Source organism: Anas platyrhynchos, chromosome 28 (assembly GCF_047663525.1).
Source record: "Anas platyrhynchos isolate ZD024472 breed Pekin duck chromosome 28, IASCAAS_PekinDuck_T2T, whole genome shotgun sequence".
Lineage (NCBI taxonomy): Eukaryota > Metazoa > Chordata > Aves > Anseriformes > Anatidae > Anas > Anas platyrhynchos.
The window spans coordinates 4,386,738-4,401,337 of record NC_092614.1 but is presented as its reverse complement, the minus strand read 5'-3'; the positions used below and the strand labels follow the sequence as shown (position 1 = coordinate 4,401,337).

Below are 14,600 nucleotides of genomic sequence, written 5' to 3'. Positions count from 1 at the left end.
ACTTGTTTTCCAGAAATGTTCTTTTTATAGATTTGGAAATTTCTGTTGCTAGACAGCTCTAGCAACTAATCTTGTTTGCCTTTTCTGTGAACATGTTCTAGAAAAGCCCCTTTTCTGTCTTTGAAGATTATGAGTATAGTGATAAACTTTTTTCTTTTGGAGTTACAGCTGGATGACAGGAGAGACATCCTAGGGTGTATAAAGTAGCATCAACAGTATATATGGCTGGCTGAAGTTAGACCTTTGTCATTAGATTCAGCAGTGTATAAAGATCACTTAAGCTTGCCAGGGAATTGCTTCTGAGAGAGATGGTGTACTCTCCAGACCCCACTGTCTGTATTGAGCAATTCTCTGTGGTATATGAAAAAATAGAAAATCTTTGCAATGTAGGGTGTGATATTTGTGAACTTGCTTTTCCAAGTGAATGGGACCAAGTAAAGAATGTGGAAAGCAGAACCACAAACAACATCCCAGTATGCAGTATGATACATGAGGGTGTTGAAATAAGGTGTGTTGAAAACGGCCTTGATTTTTCTGTTATAGTCAGCTCATTCACAGCTTCCTGGTACATAAAATATTCTTTTTAACTGCAGCTGAATTTCCTGTTTCCTTCTTAGGAAGAACCCCAGAAACTGCTTCTCCACATGTGCTTTTTAACAAGACCAGATGAAAGTAACTGGAGAAGCAAGCAATGAGTGAATCAGGTGAATATGAACAGGCACTCCTTGATTGTATCTTAGACCCTGCAGCCTGGGTTCTGGGGAGTACCAGCACTGTGCATTCTGGAAGGTACCAGAATAGCAAGGTTGGTGGAAAATACCAAAATTGCTTTATCATACCATCATGGGCAGGATGGAATGGTACTAAGTAATAGTCAATCATCTCATGGTTCTATAATTAGTAGTCCTAAGAGAAGAGTCCCTTGAAATCTGCAGGTGTTGTCCCAAAACTGGGCTCTTTACCTGGTATGCAAGGAGCTGGTTAACACACATAGTCAAGATATTTGTTTATTTCATGTCTGCACAAAGATGGGTGTTAAGTGGTAACTCCACAGGGCTAGCACACTGTCCTGGTTTCAGTTAGCACAGAATTAATTTTCTTCCTAGTAGCTGGTGGAATGCTGTGTTTTGGCTTAGGATGAGAAGAGTGCTGATAACACCCCAATGCTTTAATTGTTGCAGAGCAGTGCTTATACTAAGCCAAGGACATCTCAGCCTTTTGCTCTGTCCTGCCAACGGGCAGGCTGGGGGTGCAGTAAGAGCTGGGAGGGGACAGACCCAGGACAGGTGACCCAAACTAGCCAAAGGGGTATTCCATACCATCTGACGTCATGCTAAACAATATATAGGGGTGGCTAGCCGGGGGGAGGGGGCCGGACTGCTCGGGGTTAGGCTGGGCATCGGTCAGCGGGTGGTGAGCAATTGCATTGTGCATCACTTGTTTGTACATACTATTATTACTTTCATATTATCACTATTGTATCATTATTATTATTATTGTTATTATTATTTTTGTTATTATTATTTTCCCTGTCTTATTAAACTGTCTTTATCTCAACTCACGGGCTTCACTTTCCATTTCTCTCCCCCGTCCCAGAGAGGGAGGGGGAGGGTGAGCGAACGGCTGCGTGGTGTTTAGCTGCCGGCCGGGTTAAACCACGACACACACTGATTGTCCCAATTGTAGTTTCTTTATACTAGTCTATTTCCTTATTATTGCTTAATTATTACAACTGATGAATAGAAGTTAGTTCCTATATTTCTAAATAACATGTAAAGATGCAGTAATGTTTTAATCTGCTATGCCTGTGCATATAAGGAATGGTCTTAAGCGAGGAGTGGTCTTTTTATGACTAGGGGGCTAATGTGAGGAGAGGTCTTGCCTTCAGAAGGCGTGATTTTCAAAGTATTTCACATTATAATGAATTAAGTTCATCTAGCTGACTTGGGTAACTTTATAGAATATAGCCAAGTGAGGTTTCCTGGTTTTTGGAATTAAGTCTGTCTGTCTGTAATTTTTATTTATTTATTTATTTGTGTGCATGCCCAAGATCGTACTGTTCTTTCTTGGTGACTCATACTATGGTCTTCTTGTTTTATTTTATTCATTAGCCTTTCATCACAGGAACCACAGTGGGCTGCACTCTTGATTTCCCCCTGAGCTGGGTACCCCTGAGAGCATGTGCTTCTCAGGGCTGAATCCTCGAGGAAGATGCTCATCTGTGGGCAAATGACGACAAGAAAGTGGGGATACCCCAGGGGGAAGGTGTGCATCTCAATACTGACCCTTCAAGGAAAAAGCTCACCCCTGGACAAACAGTGATGAAGAAGTAGGGTGAGTAGTTCACTCTATGGGGTATTTTGGAAGTGCACAACTGGATTTAAACATCCCCCCAATGTTGGCTAGATCCCATATTTCTCAAAAGGTTTTCCTTGTGCACTTAGCTCTGATCACCTGTCAGTAAAGATAGTTTACTGGATGTCAGATGTCTGCATGTGTTTATTGTGGGTTCCCACTGTGTACTTCAAAGCACAACAGGTGGAGCATCACTTGTATGGGGTCAATACTCAGCCTTCCATGACTACCTTCTCTCTTGCTGCCCCCCACCCATCTCTGGTTGGTGTTGCACCATTGAGTTGCTTACCGCTCTGGTGCTGTTGGGAGTGGAAGAGTCCCCGACCAACAGATTGGTGCCCTCTGGACTGTACCCTCTCCCATCCAAAGGCAGCAAGTTGAGCCAGGCAAGGCCTTATGGCCATCCCATCTGGGTCACTAAATTGTTGTCCCACAGCTGGGTTCTCTACCCAGTGTGCAAAGAGATGATTAACACACAGAGTTGAGATATTTGTTTATTTCATATCTGTACAGAGTTGGGTACTTAGGTGGTAGTTCCACAAAACTAGCACATTTTTCAATGCTGCAAACACATCTTTACACAAATCAATTAGACACAAACTTAATACAATTGGTGGCTAAATGAGAATGACAACTTCTAATTGGTTAATTCCCTGTCTTGTGTTGGTTTAAAGACACAATGACACTTAAATTCCCTGCAAATACCATATGAGGAGTGGGTTAAAAGTGAGGAAGGGGCTATTTCTGATCAGGAGGTGTGGTTTTTAGATGTAAATGAAGATAGTTCACCCAAAGTTCGACCAACAAGTCATCTTGCTCTTTCAGCTATTTCTTATCTCCTTATTGTTGACAAGTGTCAATTTATGTGTTTAGTCAGAACTCATTTTCCTATGTTCTTTATTTCTGAATTTACCATGGAATCCTCCCCTTTCTCCCCTTCCTTGAGCCAGGATATCCTTGGTTGCATATTTAGGGCCTAACGTTCTGTGACTAACCTTTGATCATCATGCTTCCTTCTCTGTGAAATTCCACCAACTCTTACTTATATAATTCACTATCACTATACTTCTATTTGAGACCAGAATGAAGAGTATTAGCTTCTATTTTATTCAAGTCTCACTTCTTATTTCTGTTTCTTCTTAATTGTTCAAGAGTTCTCAGGAAATCTTCTTTGTTTGTCATGTTGGATTTCCCCTTCATCTCCACTAGAGTTTCAAATGACTGTCTATCCCTTTTTCTGAGTATTTGGCTACAGCAGCTTACACAACATTGGATTATGACATATATACATACAAACAGAATTTCCCTGGTTACCACTAACTCAATCACTTTTCAGAACCAAATTCCCAAGTCTGGAAACCAGAAAGTAAGCCATTTCCAGACCTTGGAGAAACCTAAAGAAGTGTTGTTCCTTTGTACTCTTTGTAAAATCTACATCTGTTTCCAAATTTCATTTAAATCCGTAGCTATCCTTCCACTTTATCCTTCCACTTTGATCAATATATACATAGGAGCTTAGGAGAAAAAAGAGGGTTTATAATCTTTGGAAAAGAGAGCAGGCAACTCAGGAGGACTATAAGGATGTTGTGAGGCTGTGCAGGGACAAAATTAGAAAGGCCAAAGATCATCTGGAGATCAATCTGGCTACTGCCGTTAAAGATAACAAAAAATGTTTTTATAAATACATCAACACAAAAAGGAGGACTAAGGAGAATCTCCATCCTTTACTGGATGCGGGGGGGAAACTTAGTTACAAGAGATGAGGAAAAGGTGGAGGTGCTTAATGCCTTCTTTGCCTCAGTCTTTAGCGGCAATACCGGTTGTTCTCTGGATACCCAGTACCCTGAGCTGGTGGAAGGGGATGGGGAGCAGGATGTGGCCCTCACTATCCACGAAGAACTGGTTGTTGACCTACTACAGCACTTGGATGCATACAAGTTGATGGGGCAGGATGGGATTCACCCAAGAGTACTGAGAGAACTGGCAGAGGAGCTGGCCAAGTCGCTTACCATCATTTACCAACAGCCCTGGCTATCGGGGGAGGTCCCAGTTGACTGGCGGCTAGCAAATGTGACGCCCATCTACAAGAAGGGCCGGAGGGCAGATTGGGGAAACTACAGGCCTGTCAGTTTGACCTCAGTGCCAGGGAAGCTCATGGAGCAGATTCTCTTGAGAGTCATCACGCAGCACTTGCAGGGCAAGCAGGCGATCAGGCCCAGTCAGCATGGGTTTATGAAAGGCAGGTCCTGCTTGATGAACCTGATCTCCTTATATGACAAAGTGACACACTGGGTGGATGAGGGAAAGGCTGTGGATGTGGTCTACCTTGACTTCAGCAAGGCTTTTAACACCATCTCCCACAGCATTCTCCTCAAGAAACTGACTGCTCTTTGCTTGGACTGGCGCACGCTTTGTTGGGTTAGAAACTGGCTGGATGGCCGGGCCCAAAGAGTTGTGGTAAATGGACTCAAGTCCAGCTGGAGGCCAGTCACTAGTGGCATTCCCCGGGGCTCGGTGCTGGGGCCGGTGCCCTTTAATATCTTCATCAATGATCTGGATGAGGGCATTGAGTGCACCCTCAGTAAGTTTGCAGATGACACCAAGTTAGGTGCTTGTGTCAATCTGCTCAAGGGTAGGAAGGCTCTGCAGGAGGATCTGGATAGGCTGCACCGATGGGCTGAGGTCAACTGCATGAAGTTTAACAAGGCCAAGTGCCGGGTCCTCCACCTGGGGTGCAATAACCCCAAGCAGAGCTACAGGCTGGGAGAGGAGTGGTTGGAGAGCTGCCAGGCAGAGAAGGACCTGGGAGTGATGGTTGATAGCTGGCTGAATATGAGCCAGCAGTGTGCTCAGGTGGCCAAGAAGGCCAACGGCATCCTGGCTTGTATCAGAAACAGTGTGACCAGCAGGGCTAGGGAGGTGATCGTCCCCCTGTACTCGGCTCTGGTGAGGCCGCACCTCGAGTACTGTGTTCAGTTTTGGGCCCCTCGCTACAAGAAGGACATCGAGGTGCTTGAGCGGGTCCAGAGAAGGGCAACGAAGCTGGTGAGGGGCCTGGAGAACAAGTCCTATGAGGAGCGGCTGAAGGAGCTGGGCTTGTTCAGCCTGGAGAAGAGGAGGCTCAGGGGTGACCTTATTGCTCTCTACAGATACCTTAAAGGAGGCTGTAGTGAGGTGGGGGTTGGCCTGTTCTCCCACGTGCCTGGAGACAGGACGAGGGGGAATGGGCTAAAGTTGCGCCAGGGGAGGTTTAGGTTGGATGTTAGGAAGAACTTCTTTACCGAAAGGGTTGTTAGACATTGGAACAGGCTGCCCAGGGAGGTGGTGGAGTCACCATCCCTGGAAGTCTTCAAAAGATGTTTAGATATAGAGCTTAGGGATATGGTTTAGTGGGGACTGCTAGTGTTAGGTCAGAGGTTGGACTCGATGATCTTGAGGTCTCTTCCAACCTAGAAATTCTGTGATTCTGTGATTCTGTAATGCGCCCTTGTGGCCAAGAAGGCCAATGCTATCCTGGGCTGCATTCAGAAGTGTTGCCAACAGGTCAAGGGAGGTGATCGTCCCCCTCTACTCAGCCCTGGTGAGGCCAAACCTGGAATATTATGTCCAGTTCTGGGCTCCCCAGTACAAAAGGAACATAGAACTACTGAAGTGAGTTCAGAGAAGGGCTACAAAGATGATTAGAGGACTGGAGTACCTGTCATATGAGGACAGGCTGAGAGAATGTGGCTTGCTTAGCCTGGAAAAGAGAAGACTGAGAGGAGACCTCAATAACGTATATAAATACCTGAGGAAAGGGTTTAATGAGGATGGAGACGGTCTCTTTTCAGTTGTGCCCAGTGACAGGACAAGAGGCAACAGGCACAAACTGAAGAACAGGAGGTTCCGTCTGAATATGAGGGGGCACTTCTTTACTGTGAAGGTGAGAGAGCGTTGGAACAGGTTGCCCAGAGAGGTTGTGGAATCTCCTTCTCTGGAAATATTTAAAAACTACCTGGATGCCATCCTGTGCAGTGTGCTCTAGGTGATCTTGCTCAGCAGGGGGGTTGGACTAAATGGTCTTCAGAGGTTCATTGCAACCTCGGCCACTCTGTGATTCTGTGATCATTTTAATTAAATTGCGGACCTCCCATTAAAAAGAAGTTGAGGAGATATCACATTTAGAAGCTAGACTATCCAAATTGGGGATATTTATTACTGTTTCCCTTATAGTTACTGATGAGGAACAGGTTGTTGCAGATTTATCTCTCTCTCTTAGATAACTGATAAAGCTGGTGATCGAATAAGTACCTCTGAAATTGTGATTGAACTTCTGCTTTCTCATGTTGCTGGCTCCAGCATTATCTTAATGTGATAAAAAATTTTTATGTGAAACTTGTGGGTCTTCAGGGATTAATATTTTCCACAAGTCCATGCTTTTCTTCGATGATCTTGTAGCTTTATATTTGGCATTTACTTACACAGTGTTTTCTGTTTTCTAGATAAAATTGAAGAATACAGAAGTAATTTCTCTACTTTTAACATGTCCTACTCCGAGACTAAAATCAAAGATCTCCTTGCAAAAGCAAAGCTGAATGTGTCCAATAATAGTAAGAGAATTTTGCAAGAGATACAACGGCTTCTATCTTCCTCTCATACAAACAAGTTCTGAATGCAAAGGTAGTTTTTGTGTTTGTTTGATTGTTTTCTCTTCTGTGCAGAATAATGAATTTATGACTCCGTATTTCTCACCTGCTCATTTTTCTGCATTTCTTGTGTATAAAATTTAAAACTGATCAAATATTAAATATCTGACCTATAGGTTGTTCACAATAGCAGAAGTATTTGACTTTGTCCCATGGTGCACTGAATAGTCCCAGTCAAATAATATTGCCTATAACATCCTGGCATTAGGCGAGTATGCCTGTGATATTAAAAAATGTCAAAGTCCTCAGAGCTGTCCTGTGTTTAATTTACTAGTGTTTTCCTGTGTTTTCTCGTGTTCAGACCGAGTTTAAAGAATTAGGAAATTGAATCTGAGCTCAAGAAAAAATGTTTTAGTGAGAGGTTGGTCAGACACGGAAACAGGTTGCCCAGACAACCTGTGGACTCTCCATCTGTGGAGATACTGAAACCCCAATCAGACAAGGTTCTGGACAGCTTGTTTGAGCTGACCCCGTTTATGCAGTGGGTTGGATTACATGATCTCAAGAGAGCCTGTCAAACATAAACAATTCTGTGTGATTATGTGTAACCAGGTTGGTAAATCAAGAATAGCACTACAGGAAAAATGCTATTTCATTAAACTCAGAATAATTTCTTTTGAACGAGTTCCAGTTGGAATTCAGGCATCTTCGTTGTGGTATGTAGATGTGCTTAAGCTAGTACTCCATGGATTTTGGCTTACGCATGTTTGCTTGCCAGATCAGTGGTAAGGAGTATCCAAACACTATGAAAACAAAGGTTTTGTTGTCAACACACACACAGAGACAGGCAGATGCGCAGCTTGCCACAACAGAGAACCATTTTGCAAATCCTTATGCATTTGATAACTGACATGCTAAACATCTTCAGTGCTGTTTTGCAATGGAACTGCATATTTGTCATGGCTCCGCTCGAGTGGGCAGCCGAGCTCCACCACAGCCGCTCTCCCACTCCCACTCCTCAAAGAGGAATGGGAAGAAAATATGTGAAAAGAGCTCAAAGGTTGAGATAAGGATGAGAAAATCACTCAATAATTATTGTAACGGGCAAAACAGACTTGGCATAAGGAGATAGTAAGATTTTTTGCCTATTACTAACAAGCTAGAGAAGTGAGAAACAAAGGAAAGAAACCAAAAGCACCTTCCCCCCCCCCCCCCCCCCCCCTTCCACCTCCTTCCCCCAAGCGGCGCAGGGGAACGGGGGAATGAGGGTTATGGTCAGTCTACAGCACTTCTCTGCCGCTCCTTCTCGGTCACTCTCGTCCCCTGTACTGTGGGGTCCCACCCACGGGATACAGTCCTTGATGAACTGATCCAGCATGGGCTTCCGATAGGCAGCAGCTCTTCCAGAAGTGCTCCAAATATGGGTCCGCACCACGGGGTCCATCCCTCGGAAGAAAACTGCTCCAACCTGGCTCCCCTACGGGCAGCAGCTCCTGCCAGGTCACCTGCTCCTGCGTGGTCTCCTCTCCACGGGCTACAGGTCCGGCCCGGAATCTGCTCCAACAGGGGTCTTCCACGGGTGGCAGCCTCCATTGGTGCAGGTCCACCTGCTCCACCATGGTCTCCTCCATGGGCTGCAGCTTGGAACCCTGCTCCACCGTGGTACTCCATGGACTGCAGGGGGACATCCTGCTTCACCATGGTCTTCACCACAGGCCACAGGGGACTTCTGCTCCGGCACCTGGAGCACCTCTCCCCCTCCTTCTTCACTGACCTTGGTGCCTGCAAGGCTGTTCCTCATTCCTCTCACTCTCCCAGCTGCTGTGTGGTGCAGTGTTTTTTTTTTTTTTCCCTGTCTTATATATGCTCTCACAGAGATGCAAAACAACATCACTTATTGACTCAGCTCTGGTCAGCAGTGGGGCCCTTACCAAACATGGGGCAGCTTCTAGATCCTTCTCACAGAAACCACTCCTATGGCCCCCCTGCTACCAAAACCTTGCCACCTAAACCCACTACACCTTTTGCTTTGCCAACATGCCTCATTGGGTCCAACAGGATACAGGTAGGGAGCCAATTTTGGAGCAGTGAAGAAGCCTTGAAGAAGACATGGGCATCTTGGATCTTTCTTGTAGACATTGCTGAGCTTGCTTGAAGGCACACACCCACAGAGAATTGATTGCCAAAGCTGGAAATGGTTCGGTAATGGGTGAGCCTATATCCAGAGGTGGGGTACTGTTTTGAGGACCACTTAGGCCTCGTTGTTCCCCAAGGCAAAGTCTATTTTAATTGAGGGCTGGAGTCACCAAAGTGCGCTAAGTTGCTCCCATCCTGCAGCAGTGGATTCTTGCTGCCAAGGAAATAGTAAGTTGGCACTGAAAATGACGGACAGGGTTCATCATTTTAAGATGGTGTTTGTACCATACTTTCTGTTGGCTTTCTGTTTCTGAGCTGTGGGAAAGAGATTTTAATTCCCCACTAGATGCACCATACAGAAGTTCTGCTGCTGGGCTTGCAGTTGCAATGTATGAACTTCATCCATGATCGAGCATTTGGGCTATGTTGAGTGCATACAACTGAATGACAAAAAAGTAAATAATATGGATCATAGCAGATGGAGCTGTACTCTACTCATTGGCATCCAGTGACAGGATGAGAGGCAATGGGAACAAGGTAAAATACAGGAAATTCTGATTACATGTAAGAAAAACATTCTAACTTCAGAGGTAGTCAAACAATGGAACAGGTTGCCAAGAGGTGCTGTGGTGTCTCCATCCTTGAAGATGTTCAGAACTGAACTAGGCAAGACCCTCAGCATACTGCTGTAGTTGACTTGCTTTGAGTGAGTGAGTTGGACTAGAGATCTTAAGAGCTTCCTTCCAACTTCAGTAATTCTCTGTTTAAATGCTAGTAAGCATTGCAGTCCCACACATCTCTTGATGACTCAGACACCTTTGCAGCTGCCATCAGGATTTATGGGACTTCTACTTCCCTTCCTGACGGATTCCTGCTTGGCCATCCAAGGCTCTTTGGGTGCTTTGCCAGACGTGAAAAACACACAAATGCTTAGCCTTAGAGCTTGGTACATTCCAGTAATCTTTTGTATGCATTAAACAATAAACAATAAACAATTGTTTTATTCTTTTAAACAACATCTTTTTGCTAGCAGACTCTCAACACTGGCTAAATATACCTGAAAAAAGTGACCCAAGAAGAGGACCATGACAAGATCCTATGATTATTGGTGGGCCAGATATTGGTAGAATAAGCTGATAAGGTGTATATAAGGTAATATAACAACTCAAATCTGTGACCCACCTGGGAGGAGCATGTAAGGTTCTATTCCATTTGTTGGAGTTTCTGGCAGCTGCCTCTGCGGAGTGGCAATCTGTAATGTCTCCACACATCAGCTCTGACACATCAGCTTCCCCATGCAGTCCCATGAGTTAGGGTCAGTTTAAAACCCTTAGCTTTGACCAGGTGATCAACAATATCTGTACTGCTAAACGTGGCAGCTTATAGACCTACAATCATGCTTGTCTCTAATATTCGTCCCTACAAGGCAACACACAAAGCTCAGAGGAGATGAATCCCAACAGAGGTTTCTTCTTTCCCGTTACGGTACTTTTTGTGCTTAGGTAAATCAATCAAATAATACATTTTGCTCTTGGAAATAACACATTACTTACTCTTGGAAGACTAAACGATGTGTCTTGGTTTCTGGAGTTTGTTCAAAGAGAAACTTTGTGTGCTGTACAAAAATATGAGGCAGAAGAATTATGGGAAATCTGGCCAAGATGCCCTGATTTACCAGGTAAAATGGCATATACAGTCATCACTTATGGACTTAGAGCATTCATTGACCATGGATGAGACTGATTCCAGTTTCCTTCCCCCTCTGAGAAAGCTAGGGCTGTTTTCTTCCCTCCTCCTGAATGAATACTCTAATGTCCTGGAGTCACATATCTGCAATTGCTTCTACAAACCTCTCAGTCACTTTGCCAAAAGCTATTATCCATGGCATAAAGAACAAGCAGCAGAGAGATGCAAAATACAAATGACAGTATGGCCTGGGTAGCAAGATGCAAAATACAAATGACGGTATGGCCTGGGTAGCAAGATAATTGTCTAAGACGCATTGCAGTCTCTGCTACAGTGACTTTACTGTGTTTCTTCTCTTCTCTTCTCTTCTCTTCTCTTCTCTTCTCTTCTCTTCTCTTCTCTTCTCTTCTCTTCTCTTCTCTTCTCTTCTCTTCTCTTCTCTTCTCTTCTCTTCTCTTCTCTTCTCTTCTCTTCTCTTCTCTTCTCTTCTCTTCTCTTCTCTTCTCTTCTCTTTTCTCTTCTCAAAACAAGTATTGTTTTTTCTTCTTCTCTTCCCTTTCCTCCCCTGTCAAATAATGCAATGCTCATTACCCAAGCCCCAAGTGGTAAGATGAGGGGAAATGAACTCAAGCTGTGCTAGGGAAGGTTTACATTGGATATTAGGAGAAATTTACCTACTGCAAGGGTTGTGCATCATTGGAATAGGCTACCCAGGAAAGTGGTTGAGTCACCATCCTTGGAGGTCTTCAAGAAAAGTGTAGATACAAACCTCAGTAGCATGGTTTAGTGGTGGACTTTAGTACTAAGTTAAAGGTTGGACTAGATGATCTTAGAGGTCTTTTCCAACCTGAATGATTGTATGATCTATTACAAGATGTTGGGAGCATGTGGGGGGTGGAGAATTTTTGTTTGTCTATGAAATAAAGAATATTTCTTTCATAAAGCAAGGCATAAATTTCAAAAAAAAAAAAAAAAAAAAAAAAGAGAGAGAGAGAAATCTTCATCTCTAGCATCTGATACAAGGTGATGCATTATGAATACTGAATTAGTAAGTTTCATATATACTCATACTGGACAAAAGAAACAAAAAGTTCCTAAGTGCACTTTGAGATACATCCAATTTCCTAGTGTTTCAAGTTGTCAGGACATTTAAAAACAGTTGAACATAAAAGAAACATACAATCCAAATATGCAGAGGAGAAGAAAGATTCCTTTCAAGCAGCATAAGTTTATATCTTACTCAGCTCAGCTATAATTTTGACTAGTGCTCCTTTCACTTCTTTGTTCCTCAGGCTGTAAATGAAGGGATTTAATGTAGGAATTATGACTGTGTAAAAGAGAGCTACGATTTTCTTAGTTTCTTGTGAATTACTGGACTTGGGCTGTAAGTAAATCAAGGTCCCACTACCATAATATAGTGTTACTACAATAAGGTGTGAAAAGCAGGTGGAGAAAGTCTTGCATCTTCCCTCTGCAGAGGAAATCTTCAGAATGCTGGAGATGATGCAGGCATAGGATACCAGGATGAGACAAAATGGTGTAAAGATGACCAGCACTGTGGCTGTAATTATCTGCTTCTCATAGAAGGAGGTGTCAGTGCAGGAGAGCATAATGATTGGTGGAATATCACAGAAGAAGTAGTTAATCTTGTTGGGCCCACAAAATGGCAATGTGAACACCCAAACTGTCTGCACCACAGACACAACATTACCACTAGCACATGACAGCAGGACTAGGAAAAAACAAGCTCTGCTGTTCATGATGATTGCATATCTAAGGGGGTTGCATATGGCCACATAGCGGTCATAGGCCATGGCTGCCAACAGGTAGCATTCGGTAGCTCCTAAGAAAATCACAAAGTAGAGTTGTGTGGCACAGCCCATGTAGGAAATTCTCCTCTCCTCTGACAGGAAGTTTACTAACATCTTGGGAACAACAATGGATGCTGTAGAAACATCCAGGAAGGATAAGACCCGGAGGAAGAAGTACATGGGCATGTGGAGGTTGGGATGCACTGTGGCAATGAAGAAGAGAAGATTTCCAGTGATAGTGAATGTATAAATCAAGCAGAATGTGAAGAACAGCAGGTTCTGCAGTTCTGGGTGGTTAGACAATCCAGAGAGGACAAATTCTGTCAGAAGAGTATGGTTTCCTAGTTCTGGTCTTTCTGCTGACTTCATCTGGGAGGAATCAAATGGACAGGGTGTCAGAGGAGTAGTCACTGCAATGAGATCAGAGCATTTCAGCCAGTTACTGAAGCAAGGAGCCTCTGGGAATCCCTGGGGAGGCATTGGATTGAGGGTTACCACTCTGGAGATGGCTTTGCTGAACAAAGAAGGCAATTGCTGTGTGTGCTGTAAGAGTGTAACACTGGTGTTCACTAAGTTTCATAGCGTGGGAGGCTGACCCAAACATACAACTATTAGTAGTCGGTATTTAAGGGTTTGCTTCATTACAGGCGTAGGGTTAATTGCCAAGAACATGTGCTCCCCCAGATGTCAGGTTAGTGGTCCCAAATGGTTCCATGGGAATTCCCTGCACTAAAGACAAAGCCCAGCTGGCAACGAAAACACTGACGAAAGAAAGAAAGAAAGAAAGAAAGAAAGAAAGAAAGAAAGAAAGAAAGAAAGAAAGAAAGAAAGAGAGAAAGAAAGAAAGAAAGAAAGAAAGAAAGAAAGAAAGAAAGAAAGAAAGAAAGAAAGAAAGAAAGAAAGAAAGAAAGAAAGAAAGAAAGAAAGAAAGAAAGAAAGAAAGAAAGAAAGAAAGAAAGAAAGAAAGAAAGAAAGAAAATGAATACAACAAAGCAAAACCAAGTAGCCTTTGTCTATTTTTTCTGTTAACGAAAGAAGGGATAATAAAGATACCCACAGAGAACACCAATACGGCATAAAGAGTGAAGTTCAGTGCTGTCTGCCTCATTAGTCACATTGATTCATTATCCTGAAGAGTGCCTCTATGTGTGTGATGCAGATGGAGCACTATGCAGCACTGTGCCAATTGTGGCAGCTTCATGTTTTGTTACTGCCCAGAAGGGGAAACTGAGAGAAAGAGAGAGAAGAGATAAGACTGCCACAGCAGAACAAATGGTCATTAACTCTGCATTCTCCAGGCTCAAGTTCTGTTACCTAGGGGGGAACCCAACATTGGACTACACTAGTGAATCTCAAGGCACAAAATGTTCTTTGGTGGCAGAAGTGTATCCTTATATGGAGAGAGTGGTGCGGAAGTACATTTTCCACAATACATATAGGGACCTTGTCAAGAGATCACAACAAAAGGGAATAATACATTATCAAAACAAGAGCAATGCTCACAACCCTGTCATGATTCAGCCACCTTTTGTAAATACTTAATCCAATTTCTCTGTCTGCTGTATCTTACCCTTTTGCTGCCCTTTTGTCTGTGGGTTTTCTAACATGAACAAGGAAGTCAAAGTTGTGGACGTGGGAGCCACAGATGATTTTAATTTATATATAAAATAAGGGAACTCTTAACATCTTCAGGCATTTAAAAATCTAATGTATTTGAAGGGAATCTTTGTGGTTTTCATTGTTTCTATTGGCATGGAAATGAAAGAATAGTACATTACTGAAGTTCCAGTTTTGAGAGAGACCTCAATATAGCCTACTCAGAATAGAGAAGAACATTAAAAGTTACCCTTAGACTGTAAGGACTCGTATTTACAATACTTTTCTTAACTTTTGAGGTCCAAGTAGCTGAAGTAGAATCTGCCTAAGCTCTTTGATCATTTACAAAGTTTTAACCTATTGCCTTGGTACAAAGTTTTAACCTATTGCC

General features: G+C 43.3%; 1 protein-coding gene and 1 long non-coding RNA gene across 2 annotated transcripts; one reads left to right on the top strand and one right to left on the bottom strand.

Moving 5' to 3' along the window:
- Positions 1–1,156: 1,156 nt before the first annotated feature.
- On the top strand, positions 1,157–7,236 carry LOC139999716 (uncharacterized). Its single transcript, XR_011805220.1, has 3 exons — positions 1,157–1,413; positions 2,112–2,334; positions 6,837–7,236. It is a non-coding gene; the product is annotated as an uncharacterized lncRNA (long non-coding RNA).
- Positions 7,237–12,031: 4,795 nt separating this feature from the next.
- On the bottom strand, positions 12,032–12,982 carry LOC113840637 (olfactory receptor 10A7-like). The gene has a single exon (XM_072028781.1). It carries the CDS (start codon positions 12,980–12,982, stop codon positions 12,032–12,034), a length of 951 nt encoding a protein of 316 aa, XP_071884882.1.
- Between the last annotated feature and the right edge of the window lie 1,618 nt (positions 12,983–14,600).

Bases quoted from the DNA above. Each gene is read 5' to 3' on its own strand.
- LOC113840637 (XM_072028781.1), bottom strand. From the start codon at position 12,982: ATGAAGTCAGCAGAAAGACCAGAACTAGGAAACCATACTCTTCTGACA.